The sequence below is a fragment of the Sturnus vulgaris genome, chromosome 18 (genome assembly GCF_052056855.1).
Source record: "Sturnus vulgaris isolate bStuVul1 chromosome 18, bStuVul1.hap1, whole genome shotgun sequence".
NCBI lineage: Eukaryota > Metazoa > Chordata > Aves > Passeriformes > Sturnidae > Sturnus > Sturnus vulgaris.
Genome location: NC_142260.1, coordinates 2,362,979 through 2,389,521, shown reverse-complemented (window position 1 = coordinate 2,389,521; position 26,543 = coordinate 2,362,979). Strand labels below are relative to the sequence as shown.

The 26,543-nt window shown below is 41.9% G+C and overlaps 1 protein-coding gene across 6 annotated transcripts in view; it reads right to left on the bottom strand.

Moving 5' to 3' along the window:
• Nucleotides 1-26,543, bottom strand: part of TUB (TUB bipartite transcription factor) — a 135,522-nt gene that overhangs the window by 41,942 nt on the left and 67,037 nt on the right. The window contains exon 1 of one of the 6 annotated variants that reach the window (XM_088175681.1): nucleotides 26,091-26,325. The exons of 4 other annotated variants lie outside the window; for them this stretch is intronic. In XM_088175681.1, coding sequence (XP_088031807.1) covers nucleotides 26,091-26,128 — 38 coding nt within the window. In that variant the 5' untranslated portion in view covers nucleotides 26,129-26,325. Of the gene's footprint in view, nucleotides 1-26,090; nucleotides 26,326-26,543 lie in introns of those variants that run through there. One more of the 6 variants, XM_088175680.1, reaches the window with a different exon arrangement.

Below are 26,543 nucleotides of genomic sequence, written 5' to 3'. Positions count from 1 at the left end.
TAAATCTTTTGCACACTGAAAACCATAATTTATTCCTGAATACCTGAGAAGTCACACTTACTGCCACACACTTCAACATTTAGAGGTAGGCAAGGCAAACAGCATTTATCACTGCCCATATGTCTCTCTACTAATTTTTGCTTGTTGGGAGATTAGCTCCAGTGCATTCAATCATTTTCATTAATTAAAGACTGGCATTGAAATCAAAAAGCTATTTTTGCAAAGTACTTTATCAAACTACTGACTAGGCTTTATTTTTCTGGAGAACAAAGGTCTCTATTGTAAGAACACTATAGTTAAACATTGAACATAGATAATTGAATCTTTTAAACAATAATATGTCATCTAAAAGGAAAATTGTGCTATAGAACAAAAACAATGGCCTCTTATAAGGAAAATTAATTTTCTCCTACAATACACTTTTATAAAATGTTAGCCCCTTCTCTTCTATCACTCCTAGCAATCAAAAAGAGTCAATAAAAGATCCAGGACAAACAAACCTGGATTCTGACCTACATACAAACCAACAGTATTGCAAAGGAAATTGCATAAAAAAATATGGATCTTGTGTATTCAGTCTTTAGGAGACAGTAACATTGTAGTAGAGTTAGACAGAACAGCTAATAAAGGTATGCAGAATGCCACCTTTCCAATGCCAGCATTATCAAAGACCTATAATTAAGCATTTGTGGTAGCATCAGCCTTTTACAATTTGTCTTTGGTTATATGCTGCAAAAGGCTGATGTTCCACAGATTGCAACTGTGCTGTTCAAATACCTCAGGTATGAAATTACCAGCTCTTGTAGAAGTAATGCATTACCCACAGTCCACAAAAAAGATTAAAGAAAGAAACCCTCACACTCATAAAAATGTTCTGCTTTACAGCAAGCGTTCTTCATTTTATAAATTACAGCAGTTATAAAAGGGAGACACAAATTCCTCCATGTTATACAATGTCAGGTTTGCAGAAGTGTTTCACTCCAAGTGCAGCAGTGTTAGCTGCACTGCCAGAAAGTACAGCTACCCCAATCGAGATTTTCAGCCAAACAATTGACTAAAAGATGCCTAAGTGTAAAGTTTCAGGCTCAATGGCCTGAACAAATCCTCCTCATTTCAGACAATGCTTGAAAAAAAGCCAAAACCATGTCATGATGCTAATAGAGACCCCAAGAACTGCAGAGGCAGCAATGCAGACACCATTGCAGCATCCATGTCCTGCCATGACACACTGCACGGAACAAGGGGGCAGGAAAATGTCCTGTGCCTGCATGGGAAGCCACAACAAATCAAATTCAGGTTCAGGAACAGCTCCTTTGTGTCTCTTAATGCCCAAATGTAGCATGATAAACATGGCAGTTTAAATAAACCCCAAACAGCAAACCCCAGTCAGAGAACGGTGTGATTTGCATTCAGCATTCCAGGAGTGCAAAACAACTATCAGATACACCAGAGGACTGTCAAAAAAAAAAAAAAAAACCACCCCTATCCAAAAACTATAGATGTTGCAATGCTAAAACACCTCTCCACGTTGCCCTTCTTACTGCAACACTTTTTTTTTAAAGCTTCTGAATATATGCAACAAAGCTGAGACTGAGAGCAGCATGCCTTGAAAACCAAATGACAATGTCACCTGCAGCTTCCAGCTCCTTCGTGATCCCACTTCATACTGGACAAAGTTCTGAGTAGTTTTCCACAACCCTTTTTAGGCATGCATTAATGACAAGCTTTGCATTTAACACTCAACAAATAAAATTGAATTCCAGCATTCTTCACCAACACCGAGATTCAGTAGAGTGCAGTTGTTTTAACTCTCCCTCCAGGCTGCTGCCCTGGTATGAGAATGCCTTGCCAGCCACACCACTCCTCTAAATCCTTCACAGGATAATGTTCAAAAAGGCCTTATTACCACCAACTCTTCTTTAAATGTCACTCAGTACCAGTATCACTGGAAAGCTGCAGTTCTGTCCTTTCTTGATGTTTAATAGCACTTCTGCAACTCCAAATACAAAAAAAAAAGGTTCAATTTAGCCTACATATTCTTCTGCTATAACAACAGAGCACTCCAGTTTCAGATTGCACTTTGTCAGTGTTTTCTGCAGAACTGCTGGACCTTGGAGCTGCTGACCAGCAGCCAGCTTTTCACATTCCCCCATTTCCAATGAACAAAGTCTCAAACTGGGTGACTTCCAAGATATGCCATTAAGGGAAGGCAGGGTTTAGATACATGCGTGCATGAATAAGTAAGTAAATAAATAAATAATATAAGCTCTGTTTCCATAGCAATTCCACCAGGCCCTTGCTCTTGCTGCCTTGAAAAACATCTGCAGAGGACTCTGAGATGCAGTGTGTAAGTGCCACTGACCCTTTTTCTCACTCTTCAATGAGTCCTTGCAGAAGGATTTAGCAGATCATCTCACCACAGCATCTGGCAGTCCCTGCATTCTGTCAGATGCTCCAGGGTCTGAAAACCCAAGAGCTGGATTTCTGCCTTTTATTTCTTTGGAAAACACAAAAAGCGTGCACAAAACACAGCCTTTGCCCTTCCTGGTTTTTCAAAAGAGCAGGAATCAATTGCTCATCCCTCTGGAAGGGTTGTGCATATGGTGAGGACTCAGCCTGTCCTGCCCAGTTTTTTTATTGTGCTCTGGTCCAAATTACTGGGATGGTCAGAAACTAAAGGCCCAAAACAGCAGAAAAACTGTGACTGAAAGGGAGCAGGAAATAATCTCAGAGAGAGAGGCTGCTAGAACAATTCTGCCCACATGTTTGATATGATGCTAGGAAATCCCAGGAGCAGCATGAAACTCAGTCAGATTTAATAGAGAAATATAACTTTATAATTCATGAAAATTGAATTATTGAAGAGCATGCATACATATTAGCAATCTGCTCAGCACGCTGAAGTATCCTGAAGATCCTCTAAGATTCATTTTTATTCCTATTTAATCAAGGATCATGCATCTGCCTGGCATCTTGGCTATGGCACTGACCCACTTAAAACAAAAAGCAATTTTACCCTATACATAATACTGGAAACAGCCCTTCAGCTCTGCAGTAATAGTCCAGTCCACATTCAGCTGACAAATCAGAGCTTGTATATATTTCCTTGCAGATTCAGGGAAAAACAATCCTTCTATACAGAACTTGAGCAATCAGCCTATTAGAATTTACTAGTGCTGGGTTTAAGAAATCAAGCTTATTGTAAAGATTCATATCAGTTACCTGGACCAAGGCCCACAGAGACTTAAGTATTATCTTTAGATATTATTTTCAAATTTCAATTATTTCAAAATTCAATTTCAATGGCATTTGATCCAAACATCTCAAGTCCTGTTTTATAAAGGGAAAAACATTAAAAGTAAAATCACATTTTAGTGAAGGTATTACTTTTCATACCACCCTTTTAAGACACAAAATCTATTTTGCAGAAACAGTTTCAACATTAAATTAAATTTACAGTAAGCCAGGCTTATTAAAGTGCTGCAAGTCATAACAAAGATGAAAACATATGAGAGAATTTTATTATTCAAAGCTTTTTATAATCTCTATTCCTTAAAAAAACCTTCGGAAAGAAACCCAAGACCAATCACATTTTAAGGATGAAACTTCACGATCACAGAAAGCTCCACACTTTACTGCTGAGATGAAGGCAGAAGATCCTGTAAATCAACATCTTGCTACATTGTACTGTAATTCCACAAGGGGTGATTTCAGTTAAAGTAAAATCTGAAAAGACTTAATTCAAATAACACTTTTCACAGCAAATACTTCGCCTCTGCTCTTTGAAAATGCAAACTGCTCAAGAAACCACTGCAAGAAAAAACAATTAAGAAGAAATGTTTCTAATTAGAATGCCCAAGATGCATGCAGTCACTGATTTTATTTAAGGGATTTTTTAAAAGAAAAAGTCTGCCACAATAAAGCAGCTCTATTGTTTCTGCCTGACGAACAAGGCAATGCTTTTGTTCCTTCCTGACGCTGCTTCATAAAGGAACATTTTCCATGAAAATAACTTTTTTTACCAGGACAAAGGTCCAAAATCTCACCTAGCACATCTCTGCAGCCCAGCACTAACTGCACCAAAAAGTACAGCTGGTCAAACAAGCAGACTCACACTACCATTAAACTTTAACACACTGTTTAAGAAGTGTCACCCTTGCATTTTCTCTTTTTGTTACTTTATAATATATTACTAAGAGCAGCACCCAAAAACTCTATGTGAAAACAGTGACCTTTGCACAAGCAAAATGAATATACACAGGCAGAGAAAATTCCTGAAATAAACAGTTCACATTATAAATTGGATAAGAAATTGTTCCTCCCATTTAGAACACAGAACCAGAAGCAAATGGAAAATTAGAGGTGCTATTTTTATTTCGAGTTTCTTCTGTCATATTGTGAGCTGCAGTTCAAAAACAATGGATGATCAAACCAGATAGAAAGAAAAAAAAAAAAAAAAAAAACACCATACCAGACTAATCTTCAAGATCACTCAGATCTTTTCCATGCACTCCTGCTGTGAAGAAAGCTGTGTCAAGACAAACAGGTTATGGGATCCTTAAGAGCACAACAGACTCAAAAGAACAAGAATGGGTGCAATGTGCCATTTGAACATTAAAGTCTCCAAAAACACAGGAAATAAAATTCCTGTGAAGAGATAGCACTTGGCTGACTGGATACCATCTGTCATATTCACCCAATTACACTTCTCTGTAATCTCTATAAAGTCTCTGTAGCTCCAGAAAGCCCAACTGCTCTGGATAATGTTACTGTAAAGTCCTTAAGAACGAGCTTTCCTGCAGCACTGATGAAATGCTACTGTAAAAGCCCATTAACAGGGTTAGGGACCTGCAGGCTGAAGCCATGCTCGAGGGGGATGGCACACATTTAGGATCTTCAAACAAGTGAAATTCAACCAATTCCTAAGCAGTGAAGTCGACAGAAATGCCAACACCTGCAAATCCCCACATAAAACAAACAAGGTGTGCTGCCCTACAAATGCCATATGCTGAGCACACCACTTGGGAGAACATCACTGTATCGGGCACACAGGCTAATCAAAGACTTTTAAATATGAGACAAAGCACTCTGAAAGACTGCAAGGAATCATCGAGGCTTTCTGACCCTAAAGCAGCTGCTCAGTCACCTGATTTAGAGTAAAACCTGCAGCTACTCTCTTTACAGTAAAATGAGTGACTGCTTTCCAGGGCTACCTAAGCCAGCAGAGGTCTGGATATTGAGGAGCAACCCAAGGACACTGAATATTATTTTGCCCTTCTACTGCAAAGAGCAGCTCTTGGATTTCTCCCATGCCATGTTCAGAGGGCAGAGAGGGCAAAAACCTGTCCCTACAGGTCACCTCTCAGTCACCACTGAGCTGACCAGGAAAGTACAGACACCAGGAACTCCTGCAGAAATGGAAATTGCATTTCTTTACGCAAAGCTTCAGAGGAATCAAGTATTTCACTGTGAACCTCACATAATAAATAAAAGCATGGCAGTCCAGGAATACAGCATCACCTCTTCTGCCTGTGCAGAAGACCCTTCAGAAGACTGAAAATAATAAAGCAAAAGGACAGGGAGAAAAGGCAGAAACATGAAACAGATATTTGTATGGGAAGTGTTAGCACCAAGGCAGCCACAAAACAGAAGATGCAGAGGATCATACACTGAGCTGATGATCCAAATGGCACTGAAAGCAATGCCTGCAGTGCAGATGGTTGATAGCAGACTGCATTTGTAGTTGCACAAATAATTACAGAACCAAATGCTTTATTTTCTTCTCAAATCCTGGATGGCAAGCTAGTTTAAAAATCAGCAAATTAATGAGACCTTTCTGAAAGGTTGTTGGTGCTATTTCCTCCAGTAAGGTTTATCTAAATGTCCTTTGTACATTAAGATCGATGATACTCATTATGTCAGGTAACAGTTCTGCAGATTAACTGAGAGAAAATGTAACAACAAATGAACACATTCATAATTTTTTTTTTTCTTAATTCCATGAAGATAATTGTTAAGATTAACTCCAGCCAAATCCTCAGCATGGCCACCCAACTGCCAGAGATCAGGCTGGGAAAGCTGACAGAATTAAATCTGGCCAGAGATATCAAGGACAACAATGAAACCAACAGCAATTGTAGAAATCAAATCTCCTTAAACTACGTTTTTGAAAAACCCATCAGAGTCAGGTAAAATATATTGTTAGATGCATGTATTACAGGATATATAAAAACAAACACTGACCATCCTTGAGCAAATAACCCAAGAGACTCTCAGTGCTGAAGGGAACAACAGGAGCTCTGCAGATACTTCAGATACGCTTTGAAGTAACGAGATCCAGCTTTGAGTTAAATCAGAACAAAACTGCAGTCACAGAGAAAAAGAAATACAGTTTAGGATCTGAAATGTCTAGGCTGACAGCTTTCAGTGAGGATGATAAGAAGCCAGGAAAAGATCTAGTGAGATGAAAACCAAAACTATTCCCCACAGCACATTACATGCTTTAAATAACTGAACTACAGAGCTGCCACTACTGCCCTGGAAAGATCAGATGAACTAATATTTGTACAGATTCATTCTCTGCAATTACACAGAGCTGAACAAGATAGCATATGGCAGTAAAATGCAGGTAATGAAAATATCACCTACTGGAAGAGCTGGGTTATTTCTCACCCTCCCTCAACACACAGAAACTCTGAACATAATGTCAGAGAAGGAATCTGTGTCCCAAAAGAGAGAGGTGAATTTAATAAACATGAATGATGGAGCAGTAAAACACAATAGCCTTTGGGTGATCTATGCTAAAAGTGTATTTAAAGTAGTTTGATGAGAAGTACCTGAATAGGAACAAATTGGGAAGGAAAAAGAAAACGCTGTGACCTGGAGATACACTACCTGCAATGCAGATGGATCCAGATGACAAATGACATGACTTTCAGGAAGTGCCTTTATCGAAAACACATTGCTGCCAGCCACTGGAAAGATCCAGCCCTAGCAGCCAGGTTCCTTTCTCAGTACCAGAACCCAGCCAAGCTCAGTTGTTAAAGCAGTGAAATATATACAAATATATACAAACAAACCAAAGCCCTTAACGTACAAAGCATCCGACCACAACAAACAGTAAATTAAGCTAGCAGAAACTCGGGGAAAGTATTGTCTGGGTAAGGAGACTGCTCTTACACATACACACACTGCACAACAAGAGTTCTCTGCCTGGACCACAACGATTCTGCCATTCCATTACTGCTGACCAGGTAAAAGGTGTCACCTAGAACCAACCTCTGCTTTTTAGATGTGGAAAACACTGTGAGCCACTGTGATGGAGAGAAAAACCTGCACAGGATGGCTGCTGGCTCCTTTCCCTCCCTGTCCTGTACCTGCTCCATGAAACAGGAGTTTGTCCAGCTGGCAGCTACTGGGCCCTATTTTACATCAAACAGCACAACCTTCCAAGACACCTGTAAAATCAGAGTAACAAACAAGTCTTAACTCCTCTTGGAAACGCCTCTGTGAAGCAAAAACGAAGCCTCACAGGTACAGTAATTAACCTAGAAACAATGCTGGCCTTTAAAATAATAGCATAATCACGAAGTGTTTAACAAACAAAACACTGGTGCCAACAACAGGGTCAGTGCTGCAGGTGTTCAGTGAGGTTTCTCCCTGCAGTAGGTGTGCAAACACAGCCATGAATTATGTCGATCAAACATGATGCTGCTGAAATGGATTCTATTTGAGGTAATTGGCTAATGCAGCAAAGTATTAACAGATCCCACGGCCTGTGTATGTGTTTAGGACAGGGCTGGAAAAGATGGAGTTGTATTTACTGGATTTTTAAAGCCATAGTAAAATCGAGCTATCAATTTATTGAAAATGTGAAGGTGAAAGAGACTACCTAGTTTGCTTTTGCTGCTCTGACAATCGAAACTGAACAAAAATACAGTAAGAATGGTAACTCTGATAGATAGTGAATTGAAACAGCCAAGCTCCCTTTTCCTTTTTACAGGTGGTTTTATAGTTTCTATGGAATACAGTTTCTAAGGGAAGACATGTCATTTCATGATAAATACTAACCGTGAAACAAAATATTTTGTCACTTTTCCCCCCCACACATACTATCTTTATAATCCAACCTAGTACTCTTTAGCTGGAACTGAGCAAAGTAGATTTTTCATTTTGCTTTGAGTTCTTTCTCTGTATTACCTTCTATACTAGTAGCAAATACTGACAATCCTGGACAGCATTTTCAGAGGAAAATGAGTTTGTCAGATGCTGGTGCCTAAGTATGTGATCTGGATTTCAAGACTGGCAAGATGCTGATGGCTAACAAAAGCAGCAAACACCATTTGGCCTTTATTTTGTTCCCCACAATAAAAATTAAGTCATTATTTCTAACAGCCCTCTATGCAGATGAGGTATTCCATGCAGCCTGATCTTCATACCTGGGCCCTGAATCTCCAAAATCGTGAATTCAATCTCATGAGAGCATTGCCACTCATTTCACATTGCATAAAAAGATGCATATGTATAAATCCCTCCAGGCTGGGGTTTTTAATTATAAACTCCTGAAGACAGAGGATTGTTTTCACAGTGTGCATACACAGTGCCTGCACAGAAAAAGACTCAGATTTTAATAAATCTTAGAAAACCATAGAATAGTAAGGCTGGGATTTTCCTTTTTTTTTTTTTTTTTTTTTTTTTTAGTGAGACATAGATATTCAATCCTGGTGATGTCTACAGCATTCAAAGATAATTTCAAAACAAGTTACATATTTAATCTTCCAATTTATCAACTCCCTGTGTGAAGATGATCCTGTGAGTAAACAACCTGAAGAGCATTGTTCTCCATTTCAAAACTAAGATAATCTCTTTGCTTCTGTGTGCAACCAAGTGTGGTAAATGGAATCTACTCCCAAGACCTAAGAAGCAGCAGAAAAAAACTTTAAACACAGTCAGAGTTTGCTGCAGCTGTGAACCCACCTTGTTTGTGTACAGTGAAAGGCAATTTTCTAGCTCTGTTTTTTAAAGGCCCCTTCCAACATTATTGGAAAGCATTTCAGCTTTTCTTTCCTTTTGTTACATTAAATGTTTTTCTCCACATCTGTGCATAACTCCCAGCCAAGGGAGTTTACTTTCTCTAGCAAAAATAACTGTAGAGAGAAAATAAACAGGAGGGGAAAAACATAACATGGGATAACTATCCAGAATCAAATGTTATAGTTTGTAATAGAAAAAGGAACAAATAGTACTTTTGGACACGTTTTGGGAAAAAACTAACTTGTCCCATTCAACCCATATTTATATATTCTGGCTATGCTTTATTTAACCCCAAATATGCTGGCATGCTTTTTCTGTTTCAAATTGATGGAAATATAGCCCTTTTAATAGCAAATTGCACTCACTACAAGTACTTGGAAGTGTCACATCAAGTAAGAATCTCAGTATTTCTTTTTGTAGTATTCTAAGATGTGTACACTGCATCAAATTCGATCATCTTTGCTCTTCATAAACATTAACCATGCTCATCAATTTGAATTCATACATTTAGTTTAGCATATCAGCTTTAAGTATTTCAAATAAATTAATCAAATTTAAAACAGGTTGGGTATTTGTTATTGCAATGTTTTTAGTTCAACATTCATTATGAATCATCAGAATCCCAACTATACTATTTCTTGATTACTCTGTGACCATTTTTGTTACATCTGACAATCATCTTCATCTGGCTCTCCTTAACCTCCAATGAAATTATCACTTAGTCTAATAATTACTCCAGATTATTCTCTCAACACTTCATAGTACATTGTGTGGTGCTACAAAAAGCTAAGTGAAATGCCTTGCTATGGTGTTGTATAAATGGAAAAATGTTTTTAATGCATTTCATTATTAAGAAGTGTGATAACTTCAGAAAAGTGATAAATTACCTGCTCTATCCAGCTTGATGTCTCAGCAGAAACCAGATGAGACATTATTCCCTCATATTTAAGTATATAGGCATAGATGTATGTGTATGCATATATATATATGTTAAAAATACTAAGAGAGGAAAACTACTATTTTTTTTAATACAGTCTGGAAAATGATCATCATTAACTGGCACGACTCAAGTGCTGGATTATTTCAGTGTTGGGCAGTTAATTGATGCAGCAATTCCTTTCAGGACACACAATTCAGTTCTATGAGTTGTATACAACGTGCAAAAATCTGTGCTGCCAGCAAGAAATGTGAATTCTGAGGAAGGCTGTGGCAGAGGAGTCAAGGTAGCATGCACACTCACAGCTTCAGAGAATGTGGAATCCAGGTCCCCAAAAATCTTTGGATTTCCAGCTGAAAATCTCCTCTGTAGCAAGCAGCTTAGAGCTGACACAGTTACCAAATTACTGAAAAATTCAGAGCTAATGATCATGACCCAACTAATTCATATTTCTGCCTTCAATTACTTTTTTCAAATTATTGTTCTGGGCTTTAAAACACTGTCACATGAATTGTCTGAGTGGTGCTGTTTGAGAGCAAAGTCAGTCCCCCAGGCAAGACCTTTCAGACTCTGGAACATCATTTTCACTGCAGTTCAATCAGACTGAAAACTGGGTCTGATATATGCACAGCACCTCATTTTTAGGGTTCTGATCCTGAACTAACATAACTTATTCATGCTGGACATAAATATTGCCATCTAGACCTGCTCAAGTGGCTAAGTATTTGCACAATAAAAGCTTAAAGCAAACAGAGTGATGAACAGCAGAATAAAAGACTGGTAAAAAAAAAATTCTTTGTTTTCTAAACCACTTGTCAAATATGCACCGGTGCCATCAAACAGTAACCAAGGAGGAATAAAAAAATTTAAAAATTTAAAAAAATAAAAAAATAAAAAAGACACTAAGATACTTTTTATTGTTATTTTGAAAACTCCTAAGATTTGCACAAATACATTACATGCAAAAAGACTAACCTTGTCTTTGAAACAGAGGATGCATAAGATTATTAGATTACAAAGCTGTGTCAAGTCTTAGTATTTGTTTTTCTTAAACGGGCAAGCAGCTGTCATTTGTGACTGTAACAAAATATCCAAAAGAAATAGATCAAAAAGATTTCAGCATTTATCCAATCTACTGCTTTTTAAACTGTTTTTACTTGAGTTAAGCATTCATTTTTTTCCTTCACCATGTGTCAGTGGCTAAGTAAATGTGGAACCATGTTCTATAAACTGATGGACAGCTCTCAGCAAAACCACAAGTATTTGCTGTTCATGTACTGCTACAGATTTTCAGTATAATATGACCTCCCAAAATAGATAAAGGACACAATACCAGCATAATATCCAAGGAATTAAGCAGTGTAATTCTCATTAAGGTTGTGCCACTAATCCCCGCACATCCTCGACTGAAAATTTATGCTCAAATTATACATTTCTAGATACTGGTAGAAATTGCAGTACTCTAGAATCAGATCATAATTACATAGGATTGCAAATTGTACATTTGTCAGTTCCTAGAAACAAAATGGAGAGCCAAATCTGCAATTCCAATGGCTGCTTCATGCTAGATACAGCTACTGCAGTTCACTTACCAATTAAAACAAAAAACTGTTTTCCTCATCTTTTTCTCGTTTTTTCTCTAAGATTCAGGCATGTTTATCAACCCACACAAAGACAGGGATAAGAAATAATACAGGAAAAACCTACTGACTCTACACACTGCATAAAAGAGACAATTTCTCCTCTTTAAAACATAACTCATATAATTGGGTATCACTGGGTTTGGGAACTTTTGGGGGTGGTTTTCTTTCATTCCCCTCTTTGCTTTTTAAAGGAAGATGAACAGTATCACTTTGAATTTCAACTTGTGGATTCAAGGTGTGGAACTTACATGAATCTCCAGTATGCAATTATATAGTGACAAGTACTGCTAACTATGTTGTTACAACTTCATAAAAATCTTCAAGATAGAAAGAATAACCAGAATGTAGAATTTAGCAAACATCACTCTTCATGTATTCAGAAAAAAAGTACAAATTGTTTCCCACCCCAAATGTTTTGATCATAAAATAAAAACCAAATCTGATTAAAAGCACTTCAGTTTCTGATTTCTAAACCAGCCCAGCTTTAGAGCTACCACTGATGCAGCCATGCCCTTGTAGCAGATTTGTTAAAGCGTGACAGAAACAGGTCCTGAGGTAATTCAAGATATTACAGGTCTTGGATTTTGTGCTTCCCATTTTTCAACAAAGAAAACAAGCCTAATCTAATTTGCTCCAGTGTGCCATTTAAAAATGTAACTAAACAGATCACAGCTGAAGTAGATCAGATTAACTGCTACAGAAAGGTTGTGTTGACAAACTGCAGAGAAAAGTTTACCAACACCTTTTGTGGATATGAAAGGCACAGCAAAAACATACAAACCTGCTTGCCAGGAGGCTGCCTTGTGTTCAACTTGCAAAGCAAAGGCTGGCAGAAAAAGATGTAATTTTTATTTAACAAATAAAATTTTTATTGAACAAAGAGCTGTTCAGGTGCTGTGACATCTGTAGCAAACCATTACAGGAAAGGACTTTCACCACCCTTTTCATATCTTTTTAATACCTGGCTGAAGTTGCCATTTTAATTATTCCACTTCACTTGGTAGAATGGCTGTTAGCAATAATTACAGCAAAAGGAATTTCCGCTGGGCACTGATGTGCCATGCACAGCCTTGTCTCTGGACACACCTGCAAGCCTCTTCTTACTTCCCTCCTATGAAAGATTTTCAGTTAAAAAAGATAAAATATGAGCAGAAATATGTGATTCTCAGCTCGGTTGCTGATTTCCTAGAACAGGATGCAGATCATACCGTACAACTAAAATTAAATTCAAAATATTTGTGTATTTGTCAGAGAAGGATTTAAGTTATCTACCTCCCATGAAACACGTATGTTAATGTCACGTTTTGTAGAAGGCAGGGAACCTCTGGAAATCTCAGGAAGAATTTTCATTTCTGTGGGGCTTCTATAATATAAAATTAGACCAGAATGTTCAAACTTCAAATTCCTTCACTGACAATTCACATAATGAGAGAGTTCTGCCTGGTTTTGTAACGAAGAAAGATTTATGCATTCATAATGCCTATAATAATTTCTTCAGTTGATTAATTTCAACTAAAATTAGAGAGGGTTAATATTTCTAAATCCAACAGATTCCAGAATGAAGATGGTGGCTGGATAGAGGCAAAGGCCCTAAGCAGTGTCTCTGTAGGAGAAAGTTTTGGGGCTCAGCTCCCTGATATTACTAAAGTAATGAGAATCCACATAGGGAACATTATGAAGGACAGCTATAGGAATTCTGCTATCTAAAAGGCAGGGGTCCTCGTCTTCATATGGATCCTCTCACAGACATATGCAGAAGATTCCTTCCAACATCAACACACTGTGAAGAAAATTTACTGGTCTCATTTTTCTATGCATAGTTCTCACTGTCCCCCTTTGGATTTGACAAAGAGCAATATGAAATAAAAAAAGACAATATTATTGTGAGGAAAGAAGGGTGGAAGATAAAGCAAATATAACTCCTTCCTCAATCTTGCTACTGAGTTTTCATCCTGGAAAAAGCCACATTTGTGTATGTGCAGGGTCCCTATCAGTAACACAGGGGAAACACATTTCTGTCTTTGCAACCTCTCCTGAGTTCCACAGCAAGCAGGGCAGTGAGACACAAGCCTGGCAGCACAGTCCAGCACCATGCCAGGGTGCATCCAGCACACCCAGGGACTGTCCCCCTGAGCCACAGCCCCACTGTAAATCACCAGGAGCAGGCCAGGCAGAGGAGAGTGCAGGTGTAATCAGCCAGCACACGTCCTCTCAGACAGAGGCAGCTCCATCACACAAAGCTGGAGATCTCTTCTAACCATATCAGATGTAATTAAACCACTTCAGGCACTGTGGGAAGCTATTTCCAAATGCATTTAAGTAAGGCAGGAAGAATGATTTTAGCTATTGGACCATTAAAAGGGAGTGAAGCAAAGATTCCCCTTTGGGTCTAATCAAGACTCATACACCAGCAGATGTTTTCTTCTCCTCTCTGATAAATACATATGACTGTGTATCTTCTGGTTTCTTTATGAAACACTAATTGCCCACTGCACAGAAGGTCTAATTGATGTAGCATGTGATCACTGTTATTTGCACATTTTTCATAGCTCTAATACTTCAGTGCACAACCTGTGAGTTTGTGTTTATTGCAGGACACAAGGTGAGCCATTTCAGCCTGAAACAGCATCTACTGAACATCACTCAGCTTCATTCTGTCAGTCAGAGGGCTCCATTTTCTTGCTCACTCGGGACCTGCCAAAAAACTGGAACAGGGTGAGGAGCTCAGCAGAATTACAGAAAGAAAGCTGGCTGTCACAAGCTAGAAATTTATATGTGACCCTCCAGATGTGCTCACAGCTGTGGGCTGGTGCTGCACACTAGCAGTGCTGCTCTCTTCACTAGTGCCAAACTGGGCAGTGCACAGGGTGCCTGTCTGGGCTGCCAGCCCTCAGCAGTGACCCCAGCAGTGACCAGGGGCTGCTCACCCACCCTTCTGAAGCTCTGTGTGCTGGCAAACCCGGCTGCTCTCCAGGGAACACATCAGCTGCCCCCTGATCCCGCCGGCTGAAGGACAAAGAACCTCTGCCCGAACCTGGAATCGACTTTATAAGAACAGCTGCTGACAGTTCTTGGATGGCAGCAGAGACCTGGAATCCTGCTCAAATATTTAGCTGCTTTATGATTATTAAAAGATTTAATTTAAGAAGAGCTGGAAGATGATAAGGAAATACTGCCACTGACTGACAAATTTAGCACAAGCCACACTATGTCCAGGCACTCTCCCAGCAGCACATCCACTGTTCTCCCAAAACCAACATCAGCCAGGGACAGAGGACACACACAAAAAAAGGAAAGAACCACAGAAACAAGGAAAACAAGCTTCCTTAAGTATGGAGTATCATTAGGAAACGGAGGCAGGCATTTAATGATGTCAAAAGAAAACAAATGCCTTCACTTCCCAAAATAAGTAACTCAGGGAATTATTAATAATGACTCAATCACTGTTAGTTATAGACCTATGCTAATGGCACAAAAACAAAAAATAGAAACAGTATCATAGCCATGTCATGAAAAATTAGCAACAGATGTCATCAAGTGCAAAATGAAAAGCAAAGCTATACAGAACAGCTTTCTGTTCATTCTTTATTGCAATATTCACTCGTGTTTGGCATTGTTAATCCAAGACCACAGCAAATGCAATATTGCAGAGCTGGCTGTAAACTAAAACCCTTTGGGCTGAATTTTCACCCCAACACACAGAGACTTGCTTTGAGGATGCTCCACAATGTCAACCGGGCATATTTACAGTCCATCACCCAATGCAGTGAAAACCTCTGTGCCTCTAATGTATCTTACATTTTTCTTCAGAATAAGCTTTTTCAGAAGAAAATGAGTTGTTCCTGCCAAAGAATGCATAAAAACTACACTGTGGTATATGCTGTTTGTCATTTTGACTAGGCAGCACAATAGTCCTTTTCATTCCACCACATTAACTATTTTCAACAGAATCTGAGCACTCCTGAAAACCCAGCCATAGACAGGTTCACAGCATTCCATCCTCTGAAAGGCCTATACCAGCCTAAAGATAAAATACAGCTATTCTGCATGGTTTTAAACCTTCTGTTTCCAAACCTTTCTATTTTAACAGAATACAGCAAGCAATAAACGGGATAGTCATTCCCAAGTGAGCTCCCAGCTGCCTCACTAGCTCCTTCAATCTTGGTTATAGTTTATATTATTTGATACCATGTCAATGAAAGGACAGCTTTCAGAAACTACAGTTTATTCTAAGGAAAATTCATTTCCTAAGCTCTAAAATATTTTCTTCCAAGTCTAGAGTGCACTGGATTCTTTTACCAGAAGTCTTTGTAAGAGAATGACAATTTATCAAATCCAAAGTTTATAAACTTAATGACCTCCACAGTTCAGCATTTTGGGGAACAGGCCCAGCACACACCCACAAATAACCTGAAAATCCAGGCACTCATCTGAGGTACTGAAACACCTTTCTAAACAATGCAACAAAAGGGCAGAGACTCGAACACCTGAACTTGCTTATCCCACTTTCCATCTTATGCAAAGGTACCTTCACCTTCACATTTTTTCCAACGGAATAATTTGGAAATCACTTTGACTCGAGGTGCACAGGATAGCAGAACTTCTTTCCTTCTAATAATACTCAGAACAACCTATATCTTGCAAATCCTAAGGCACAGAGCATTAAGTTAATAAAAAACAGAGGGTGCCCAGGAACAATAACAGGAAGAAAAAGGAAGGAAGGAAGTTAGGAAGGATTTTAATTTCATTTCAATTTCTCCTGTGCTTGTTTTTCTTGATCTTCAAAATCTGAGAATGATATTCAAGCCCCAAGGAGGTAATTAAGAATTTTCCAAACTGCATCAATACTGCCAGAATACTTCAGTATATCATTATTTGGAATAGCCAGCATTTAAAAGGCATCTTCCAGGATGCCTCAAACTTCTAGCAATGTCATGATCTCTTTATTCTGACACGATGGCCTAGTTTCTCTGGATATTAATACAGTACTTCTTAATTAATATATCTGGCAGATCCAAGAATTATCCTAGTATTCTGAAAAGCCAGAGGCTAAAGTAGGTGGCTCATAGGTGGCTAGTGCTCTTTTAATAATCAAAAATTAATATTCTCGTTTCAGAGCAGACAATGAATTCTGCATTAAAAGTTGTATGTCCATTGTGAGCTGTGCTGTGGCAGATTCCCTGCTAGCTGCAAACAATCCAACACGTGCAGAGGAAATAATTTAAACGTGGCAGTGCCCAGCTCCTCCCAGACTGAACTGCACCCTTACCCAAGGAGTGAATCCCCTGTGCATTCCTGACATGGCCCATTCCCAGTGACCTGGAAAAGGGCATCGAGGGCTCCCCCAGCCACTTTGGGGGTGACACCAGGCTGGGTGGGAGGGATGATCTGCTGGAGAGCAGAAGGCTCTGCAGAGGGATCTGGACAGGCTGGACTGATGGGCCAGGACCAACAAGGCTGAGTCCTGTCCTGTCCTGGCTCACAACAACCCCAGGCAGTGCTGCAGGCTGCTTTTCCCAGTGGAAAAGGACCTGGGCTGGACAACACGGGCTGAACGTGAGCCAAGTGGCCAAGGTGGCCAAAGCCATCCTGGGCTGGACCAGCAATAGTGAGTCTGGCAGGAGCAGGGCAGGGATTGTCCCCTGTACTGGGCACTGGTGAGGCCACACCTCGAGTGCTGTGTCCAGATCTGGGTCCCTCACTGCAAGAAAGATACTGAGAGGCTGGAGAGAGTCCAGAGAGGGGAAATGGGAGCTGGGGAAGGGTCTGGAGCACAAGTCCTGTGAGGAGCAGCTGGGGGTGTTTAACCTGGAGAAAAGGAGGCTCAGGAGAGACCTCATCACTCTCAACAGCTGCCTGAAGAGAGCTTGTAGCCAGGTGAGGGTTGGTACCTTCTCCCAAGTAATTAGCAATAGGATGAGAGAAAACAGCCTCATGTTATGCTGGTTTAGAAGGTTTACCGTGAATAATAAGGTTTAGAAGGAAAAATTTCTTCAGTGAAACAGTTGTCAAGCATTGGAACAGGCTGCCCAGGGAAGTGGTGGTGTCACCATCCCTGGAGGCATTTAAAAGCTGTGTGGATGTGGCACTTAGGGACATGAGTTAGTGGTGGACTTGGCAATGTGGGGTAAATGGTTGGACTTGATGACCTTGGAGATCTTTTCTGATTCTGTGATTGCAGAGATGTAACAACACTCCACATGCAGAGGCACTTGAGCTCTGCCTTAAGGACAGCCAATAAATAAAACAATGTTAATGTTATTCTAGGGCAAGCACGAGAAGTTTCTCTAAAACTTACATTTCACTTTTCAAATCTGCAGCAACAGCCAGTGGAGTGATTTAAGATTCAGTAACCTGGAAGAATCAATTATCAAGGTCTGACTCAATGGTGTGTAGAGACACCTTTAAAGTTATTTAACATTGCTCTACAGAGGCAGTGTCCCAAAAGAGGCATTATTCACCAGAACAACTGAGCTAAAGTTTCAGCACAGAAGACTTCAAGCAATCCCTAGGTTTGCAAAACACTGTTTGATGGAAATTCACACTCCTGGCTTGAGTATTGGGATTTATATCTGCCAAAAATAGTGGGATGAGTTCCAGGGTACAGTATGTGTCTTAGTTTTTCGGTTTCCCCTCAACCTGATCTGAGCAGTTAGTCTAAGTCATTGTCTGGACAAGTTATCTGCTCTTTAATTTCCACAGTACATTCAATAATTTCCTCAAATTTTCAGAAGTGAGAATTGCTACATGATGCAATGTAATTTGATTTTGTTGCTGTTACTGCAGCCAAGTGAAAATGCTGCTGTAGTAATATGGGCTAGCAACAACCTGCTCTGAAATAAAACCAGACCTATTTTCCTTATGTTTCTTGCTGTGGCACAGGAACAACTAATGCAAATACCTAGCCTTTAACTTAATTCATTTTGCTTTCAAACTGATACCAATTTGAAAGACAGAACTGTTCAGATCCCTTCCCTAACCGTAGATCAAATACCAATGTACTTGTATTTCACTTGCAAATACAATTTCTAACTTAGTCATCATTTGAAGCTAATCAAGGAATTTCTTCATCTTGTAATATCTCATCTGCCGGTAGTTAGAAGTGTGATTGGAATTAAAATTACCATTAAAAACTTCATGCTGTGGTTTCATTACCTGTGTCAAATGAGCTACAATAATCATGAATTATGATATTCACGGGCTTGTGTTAACATGCATCACAACAGGGATCACGAGGTTTCCACTGAAATTTGCAATTCAAGACTTCATTTTCATAAACATGTGAGAATCCAAGCTAGAACTCAACCTCCTGAAAGAATGACTCGGGCACTTGTGTTGTCAGAGAGCAAGACAAGTGTGTCACTCACAAGCACACGGGCATATTCATGCATTATAGACCACTTGCCATTATCTGCTCAGCTAAACATGAGCTCAGAGAAGGGGATGGCACCAATCCAACCCCCTTTTAAGTCAGCAGAAAGGCTCTGGTGCCACCTCTTTGTGACAGCTCCCTGCAAGCAGCCACACAACTGCACCTTAGTCTCCACAGCATCCCTGATTCCAGGGGAAGGATGCTGGGCTGAATGCACAAAATCAGCATCCAAACCTGCAAAGTTCTGGTCCTGGCAGAAGCAGTTACTCTGCATTTCCCTGAAGGATGAAGTGTTTTCAACTGGCTCACCATTTCTCTTTAAGGATAAAAAATAGATAAGTATGTAATCCCTCAACTTATTAGCAATACAAGAGTATGAAACCTGCTTCTGCTGTAATCACTGAAAGGGAAAGGAAAGATATCTTTTAGTTTCTTATTAACATAAAAGAATAGAATACAAAACCATCTACAAAGTAATTTAATTATGGAGCAAACTGAGCTTTTAAAGTGTCATGAAGCTATGCAACATAGACATAAACTACATAAATTACACTGCCATCAAGTGTTAGATGAAACAACCTGGCAAAAAAAATAACTATGTCAGGAAAAAAAAGTTTCATCTTTTATTATTCCAGTCTTTCCATCTTCTCCCACTTTGTACCTTTGTACACTCTAAAAACCCTTCCCTGAGAGCACATTTCCTTATCTAAGTCGATATCCCCTGACTTCCCATTTACTTAAGAACAGATAGTCCAAAGAAGCTAATGATCATAACATAGCCTGTAACAAAAATGAAAGCAACAAAAAACCCCCATGCCAGCAACCACCCTGAGCTTTTTGTGCCCCTCTCTTGTACCTGCCTTCTAAATTGAAAATTTTCCAGCCTGAAGACTGCCTTGCTGTATACCTGCATATTATTAGCATTATGTAAATGACAGCAGGGCCCAGAGAAGCGTTACATTCTCAGCTGAGAGTCCTCAGAATTTGCTGGGATCATCATTGCCCTGCCATTACATCGAGATAAAAGAGATTGTAAAACTGTGGGAAAACAGTTTTTCCATCCCTGCCACCCCCTGTGCATGACACAGACCTGTCACCAAAAAGGGCAACTCCTAGTTCCAGTTACTGCCTTCACAAACTACAGGAACAAAATGTTCAGCAGTAAGTGAGATACAAAATAAACACCTATTTTAATATTCATGCTTAAGGCATTAATCTTTGAATGCACAGCTGCAAATACTGAAATTAATTCTCAATCTGCAAAAGAAATAATTTCAGCTTTTAAAAACTGCAAATGTACTAACTACTTAAGTAACACGATGAGAAGCTGGGATGGATTTCTTTGAAAGCTACAAACAGTAAAATACAAAACAATAAAATACAAATTACATAGCAAATGTTTCCAGAGAAGGGTATCTTCTGCAACTGGCAAGACAGAATTCTATTTTTGTGAATAATCTCGAAGTAGGACAGAGAAGAGAAGAGAAAAAGAAGAGCAAGATGTAGGGGAAAATGGCAATAAGAAATCTGTTCGTGGCTGAAAGAACAGAAAAGCATGAATTAGAAAATAAGTCATTAGTGTGAGAGGAAGAAAAATGAGGAGGAAGTGTGAAAAGAATCTATCTCTCTGGAATGGCAATTTTTAGTTACTAAAGAAAAAGTACCACCTTCCAGAAAAACTGCTGCTGGCATGTTTAAATGGATGCCACCCCGGGGAATGTCCAAAAACCCTCAGGCATAAGAATCAAAACTGTCCAACTCGGGGAAGTGCAAGAGGAGAAACATCACATGTCATATCCACTTCCCAGCTGTGATCCAAATCTGGCACAGATGGCTGGTAAATGATTGCCACTGCCAGGAAACTACAAATGATTGTTGCTACCAGAAACCCATCAACCTGGGAAAAAAAAAAAAAAAACCATCGGTTTTGTGTCATCCTGGTGGCTGATACCTCAAAGGTGGCCGTGCTCTGGGACAGCTGCTGCATCACTTACTGTCCTTAGGGGTGGCAAAGCCCCTTCAGCCCCTTATTAAATCCATCTCTGGCACACTGCAAAGCACAGGACAACGAGGTTTCAGGCTCAGCTTTGCAGCTCATCTCCCTTGAGCCTTGTCCCATTTCCATTTAAGCCAACACCTCGCAGCTTCCATACTCGGAATACTCGGGATACTTCTATTTTCCTCACCTCTCTTTTCTTCCTGGTTGATTTAGGCTACCAGATTCGGGGTAAAAAAAGCCTCTGACATGTCCCTGATGCTGGGCAAAGCACCTTTGATCTCTGCTGGAGTCGCTGTGCACCACAGCACGGACACTCTATGCAGGAGTTCCATTAAGGGAGAGCTCTAACTTTAATGTTTTAAAAGCACACGAGCAGGCTAATTTTATACACTGAATAGCCTGAGACAAGACAGCCTGTTTCAGGGAAGAGGACAGCCAGTCTTTGAGCCCTTTTCCTTAGGAAAAGCAGCTGCTGGAAATGATTGCCCACGGCAGGAGGCTGGGAGCCAGCCTGCCTGCAGTGCGATGCTCACAAGCTGCACCTTGCAGCAAGGTGAGCACTCACCTGCCCTGCCGCCTTCACAGTGCCAAAACTTAAGGGTACAGAACATCCCACCACCTCAACAATGCACAGAAATAAGTGTGGGATACCCTTGGTCTTCAAGGCCGTTCTTGTTCCAGGACTTCTTTACACATCACATTTTCAGAAATCTTCTTATCTGCCCTAATTGCAATGATTCATGAATTTACAACCCAGCTGTGCTCCACAATTTTCTTCCAACTGTAATCCTTCCCTTTGCAAGTAAATAACTTGTGACTGTTTGTAGCTGCAATACCTAAGCACAGCCTTAAAACTTCAGAGCAAATTCATGAAAGCTAGAAAAATTGAGCATAATAAAACCTGTCACAAACAAAAATAATGTGTATTATTCCCACCATCATGTACATATCAAGACATATTATGCCACTGCAAACTCAGGCTGTGTGATCGGCTCTCTTCAGTGCCAGGTCCCCCCAGGGCACAGTTCATGGGGTGCCCTCTGGCCATGGCAGCTTTATCCACACAAACACAGACACTTTACAGATGACTCTGGGGACTTAAATTAATTCCTGTGTGGATTTGGCTTTCAGCTGGTGGTGTTTAGATATTTCTCATGGAACAGGTTAGCTGGTCGTGTAAATGCTGCTTTTAAAGTTACAGGACCAAGATTTATTGTTTAAAAGGCAGCTGAAAACATAAGAACAAATAATAATAATAATAATAATAGAGACTAAGGCCTTACTGAAAGTGAGTTTACTGATACTTTGATCGTACCTAGCAGCAGTTTTATTTGACTGCAGTTTTATAGTATGAGGAATGTCTTCACTTATTCAAGACACACTGCATAAAATAAAAATTAGTATGTTATATTTAAGGAAAGCTATAAATTAAATATGAGTTCAAGAGAAAGATATGAAATAAAAATATACTTTTGAATAAAAAAACTGAACTCCTGTGAATTTCTAAAGATTCCCAGACACTTCTGCACTGTATTTTCTACTGGAAACTGCTGAAGGATACCAAAGGAAAACACTACAGTGCTTGAGAACACAATTCCTCAAGAAGCTACATCTTACTCCTAACTTCCATTACAAACCACTTTTGGGGCTGGGGGCAGCTACGTGCACTGCAGCTGATTTTTTTTTTTTAATTGCATCTAAGCTATTTTGAATCTTTATAATGAAGAGCAGAGTCATTGTTGAAAATGGGTACAATTCCTAGCTCATTGTACCTGATGTGCAGCTTCATGTAAGTGCTTAATCATATGCTTAAATGTCTATTTATGAAACATGTTTCATGAAAATAAATGCAATATATTTACTTTTTAAAAACAGCTTTCCAACAATTTTTCATAACATTAGCGAACTGAAATCTCATCCTATGACTATCAGTGTTTCAAAAGCAGAATATTTAAGAGGGGATTAAAAGAGATGAGGGCAAAACACTAAAATCACAAACTCACAAATAAAAATCTTTTCTTGACCTCGGCATGAAGGAGCACTGACACTAAAAAAATTGCCTACTATTTTTTCTTAACTCACTCTCAGCATCTTAAAAGGGGAAGTATAAGTTTGTGAGTTGTGGACAGGCAGGTGGATTGCCTAATGAATTATACATGACACAGGTGGAACTAACTCCCTCTGGCTCATTTCACTCGAATGGAAGAAGATGGCATTTTACTAGCAGAAATACAATCTTTCTCTGCTATTATATTCAGACATAGCTGCACATCCATTCCACTGCTAGAAGGATACACCTTTCCAGACTTCAGCATGCCTTGTCCCCCCTATGCCCTGTCCCCCACACGGGCAGCAGTGACACTCTTGGCTGTCACATGCCACCCAGACAATAAAAAAGGTGCTGAACCTTCCTGTGAGCACTGAGAGTCAGCACCCACTGAACCCACCACAGCAAACAAGAATGTGAAGCAAGAGGCCAGATAAGCATGGGGCATTTTGGTCTCAGAGAGAGGATGAACTGTTCCAAGGGGTGCACATCAGGTCTCTCTCTCCTCCTCCTCCTCGTGTATTTCACTCCCTGGAAATGTACTTTGACCTGATTTATTCACAGTGCTTTCACGTGTAAACTCAGTCACATATGCATTCACACACACCACTGCTTCCTGGGCCAGGATGTATAGGGCATCCTGGAAGTTGCTTTACACACACAAGTCCAGGAAGATTTGCAGTGATACATCTCTAACTCAAGAATTACCTCTGAAGACTGAAAAATAAGTCAGCTTCTTGAGAGAAGGCTGTCAGAAGCCTGAATGAAGACACTTTAGAGCAGAACTGTGGTTTGGTTCCTTTTAGTATCGAGCAGTCCTCAGCAGTTTCTGACCATAAACACACCATTAACATTCAAGAATAACATTACATTAGAAAAGATAGTAGTATCATTAAAGCTGTGTTTCTCTGAAGATTTGCTGCTTTTGCCTCCCCTTGTTTCTCCATGCTGCACTGAGCAGAAGCAGAGATGTTTTATATCTTTCTTTGAGGCCACTGCTATAAAACCCCTGAGCAAAGTTTTGGCATTGGCCTCTGCAGAGCCAGTGAGAGAACAGAGAAACTGTTCCACTGCTGCTGGGATGAGCCATGAACAGCTGTTCCTCTGGTATTTCTGTCCTCATTACAAGGCTTCAAATTGCATCAGAATGCATCCACTAGTCATTTTTGAAGCCTTATTGCCAATTCCTTACATCTCTTCAAAATGCATGGGCTGAAAATGCTATTGCTGAGAGAGTAGCAATATTCTCAGATTCGTTGCAATCATGTTTCTTTCTTTAAAATTCTTCTACTGATTTGAACTATGATGTGCACATGGCAAAATAGCAGATTTCCACTTGTGCAGTTAACCTGTTTTTTTTTTCTCTGTACTGAGGAGAGATGTATTCGTGTTCACGTTGCATTCATTGTGGCACACGTCTGCTACAAACACTGTCATTGAGAACGTGGCAAACTACAACTGACCTGCTTAAGCAGCTGTCTTTGTTTTAAAAATGAACTCTCTACATATATTTAATTCCATTATTCTCTGCCAACAACAAAAATAAAAGGTTTATCACAGAATCACATGCTCAGTTAGGTTGGAAAAGACCTCTGAAATTATCGAGTCCAACTTGTGACTTGTCAACCAGACCATGGCACTGAGTGCCACATCCAGTCGTTCCTTGAACACCTCCAGGAATGGTGACTTCACCTCCCGCCCGGGCAGCTCATTCCAATACCCAATCATCCTCTTTGTGAAGAACTTTTTCCTAATGTCCAGCCTAAACCTCCCCTGGGGCACAGTAAGGCTGCGTCCTCTTGTCCTATGTTACTGTATCTACCTTGTTTCGCTAACAACCAAACAAACGAAACGAACATGACTTCTGTCGTTTTCAGAGCACCTTGTTAAACCCCTCGTGATTTCCTTCTGTAAAAGCTCAGCTTGAAAAAGACACTTCAACGAAAACTAAAATTAAAAAAACAAACAAACAAACAAACCAAACAAACCCATAATGTTAACGTACTCTGAATAGCAGATTCGGAAAGGGATCTATTACTAGAACAGCCCGCCCGGAGCGAAATATTTGGCTCGGTTTCCCCTCAGTCCGGCAGGTCTGACACGAACTATTCCAGGCGCAGATGCTCCCGCCGCTCCACACCCGGGCGCCCGGGTTAGGGCAGGGGGCTCGGGGCACCGGGGGTCTGGGCGCACCGGGGACTCGGCACACTCGGGGATCAGGGCATCGGGGGTCTGGGAGCACTGGGGGGCTCGGCACACTCGGGACTCAGCGCACCGGGGGCTCGGCGCACCTGGGGATCAGGGCACCGGGAGCTCGGCGCACCGGGGGTCTGGACACACCGGGGGTCTGGGCGCACTTGGGGATCACGGCACCGAGGGCTCGGGGCACCGGGAGTCTGGGCGCACCGGGGGGTTCGGCACACTCGGGGATCAGGGCACCGGGGGTCTAAGGCGCACCGGGGCCGGCTCCGCTGACGCACGGGGCTCCCGGGCCGCCGCCGCGCCGCGGCTCCCGTAGCTTATGGCAACGGCGGAGCCAATGGCAGCCGCGGGCCGGGCGCTGCCATGGCGATCCCGCTCCCCCGCCATGGCGGCCCCGCCAGCCCCGCGCATCGCCCGCCCCGGCCCCGCTCCCGGAGCCGCCGCCGGCGGGGCCAGCGCGGGCCCGGCGCCCGAGCCGCGGCAGCCGCCACCGACGGCGCAGCGCTCCGCCCGCCGGGGCCGCAGGGCAGGACAGCTCCGCGCTCTGCCCGCTCCCCGCGGGGCTGACAGCTCGCCCCGAGAGCAGCCCCCGAACTTCGCGGAGCGCCACCGGCCCCAAGTTGGGGAGGCGGGACCGGGCGCCCCTCCGCGGAGCGCCCGCACGGACCGGCCCGCGACCCGCTCCCCCCGGCGGGACCCGCCGCCGCCCCGCCGAGCTCCGGGGAGGGTCCGGCCAAGCCGGCCCCCAGACCGAGCCGCGGGCTGCGGCGGGGACCCCCGAGGGGCAGCGGCTCCTGCCCAGGGGCAGCCCCGGTGCCTCCGCCCCGCCCGCCACCTCCCGCGGGGTCTGCCCTTACCTGTAAGGGATCCAGTCCGCCTGGTGCCGCGAACTCATCTCTCCCCGGCGACGCTGCCCGGAGCCGAGGAGGCGGACGCGGCCGCTGCTGCCCGAGTCGGAGCCCGCCACGGCGCGGGCAGCATCCTCCGTCCGGGGCGGGGGCGGGCGGCGCGCCGGTTATCCCGGCAGCGGCCGCAGAAACATCCCCCCGGGGAGGGCTCCCAGCGGCGGGCCGGGCTGCATGGGGAGGGGGCGGCCGGGGGCAGCGGGAGGCGGCTCCCAGCCCTTCCTCCCTGCCCGGAGCGGCGGCGGAGTCGCGCACCGGAGCGGGGAGGGGCGGGGGAAGGGCCAGCGGCGGGCAGGGAAAGGCAGGGCAGCAGCGCCGCGTCCCCGCTGCCGCTTACCCGCCCGCCCCCCCGCTGCCGCCGCCGTCGCCGCCGCCTCCGCCGCGCTCAGGCATCGCCCGGCGAGG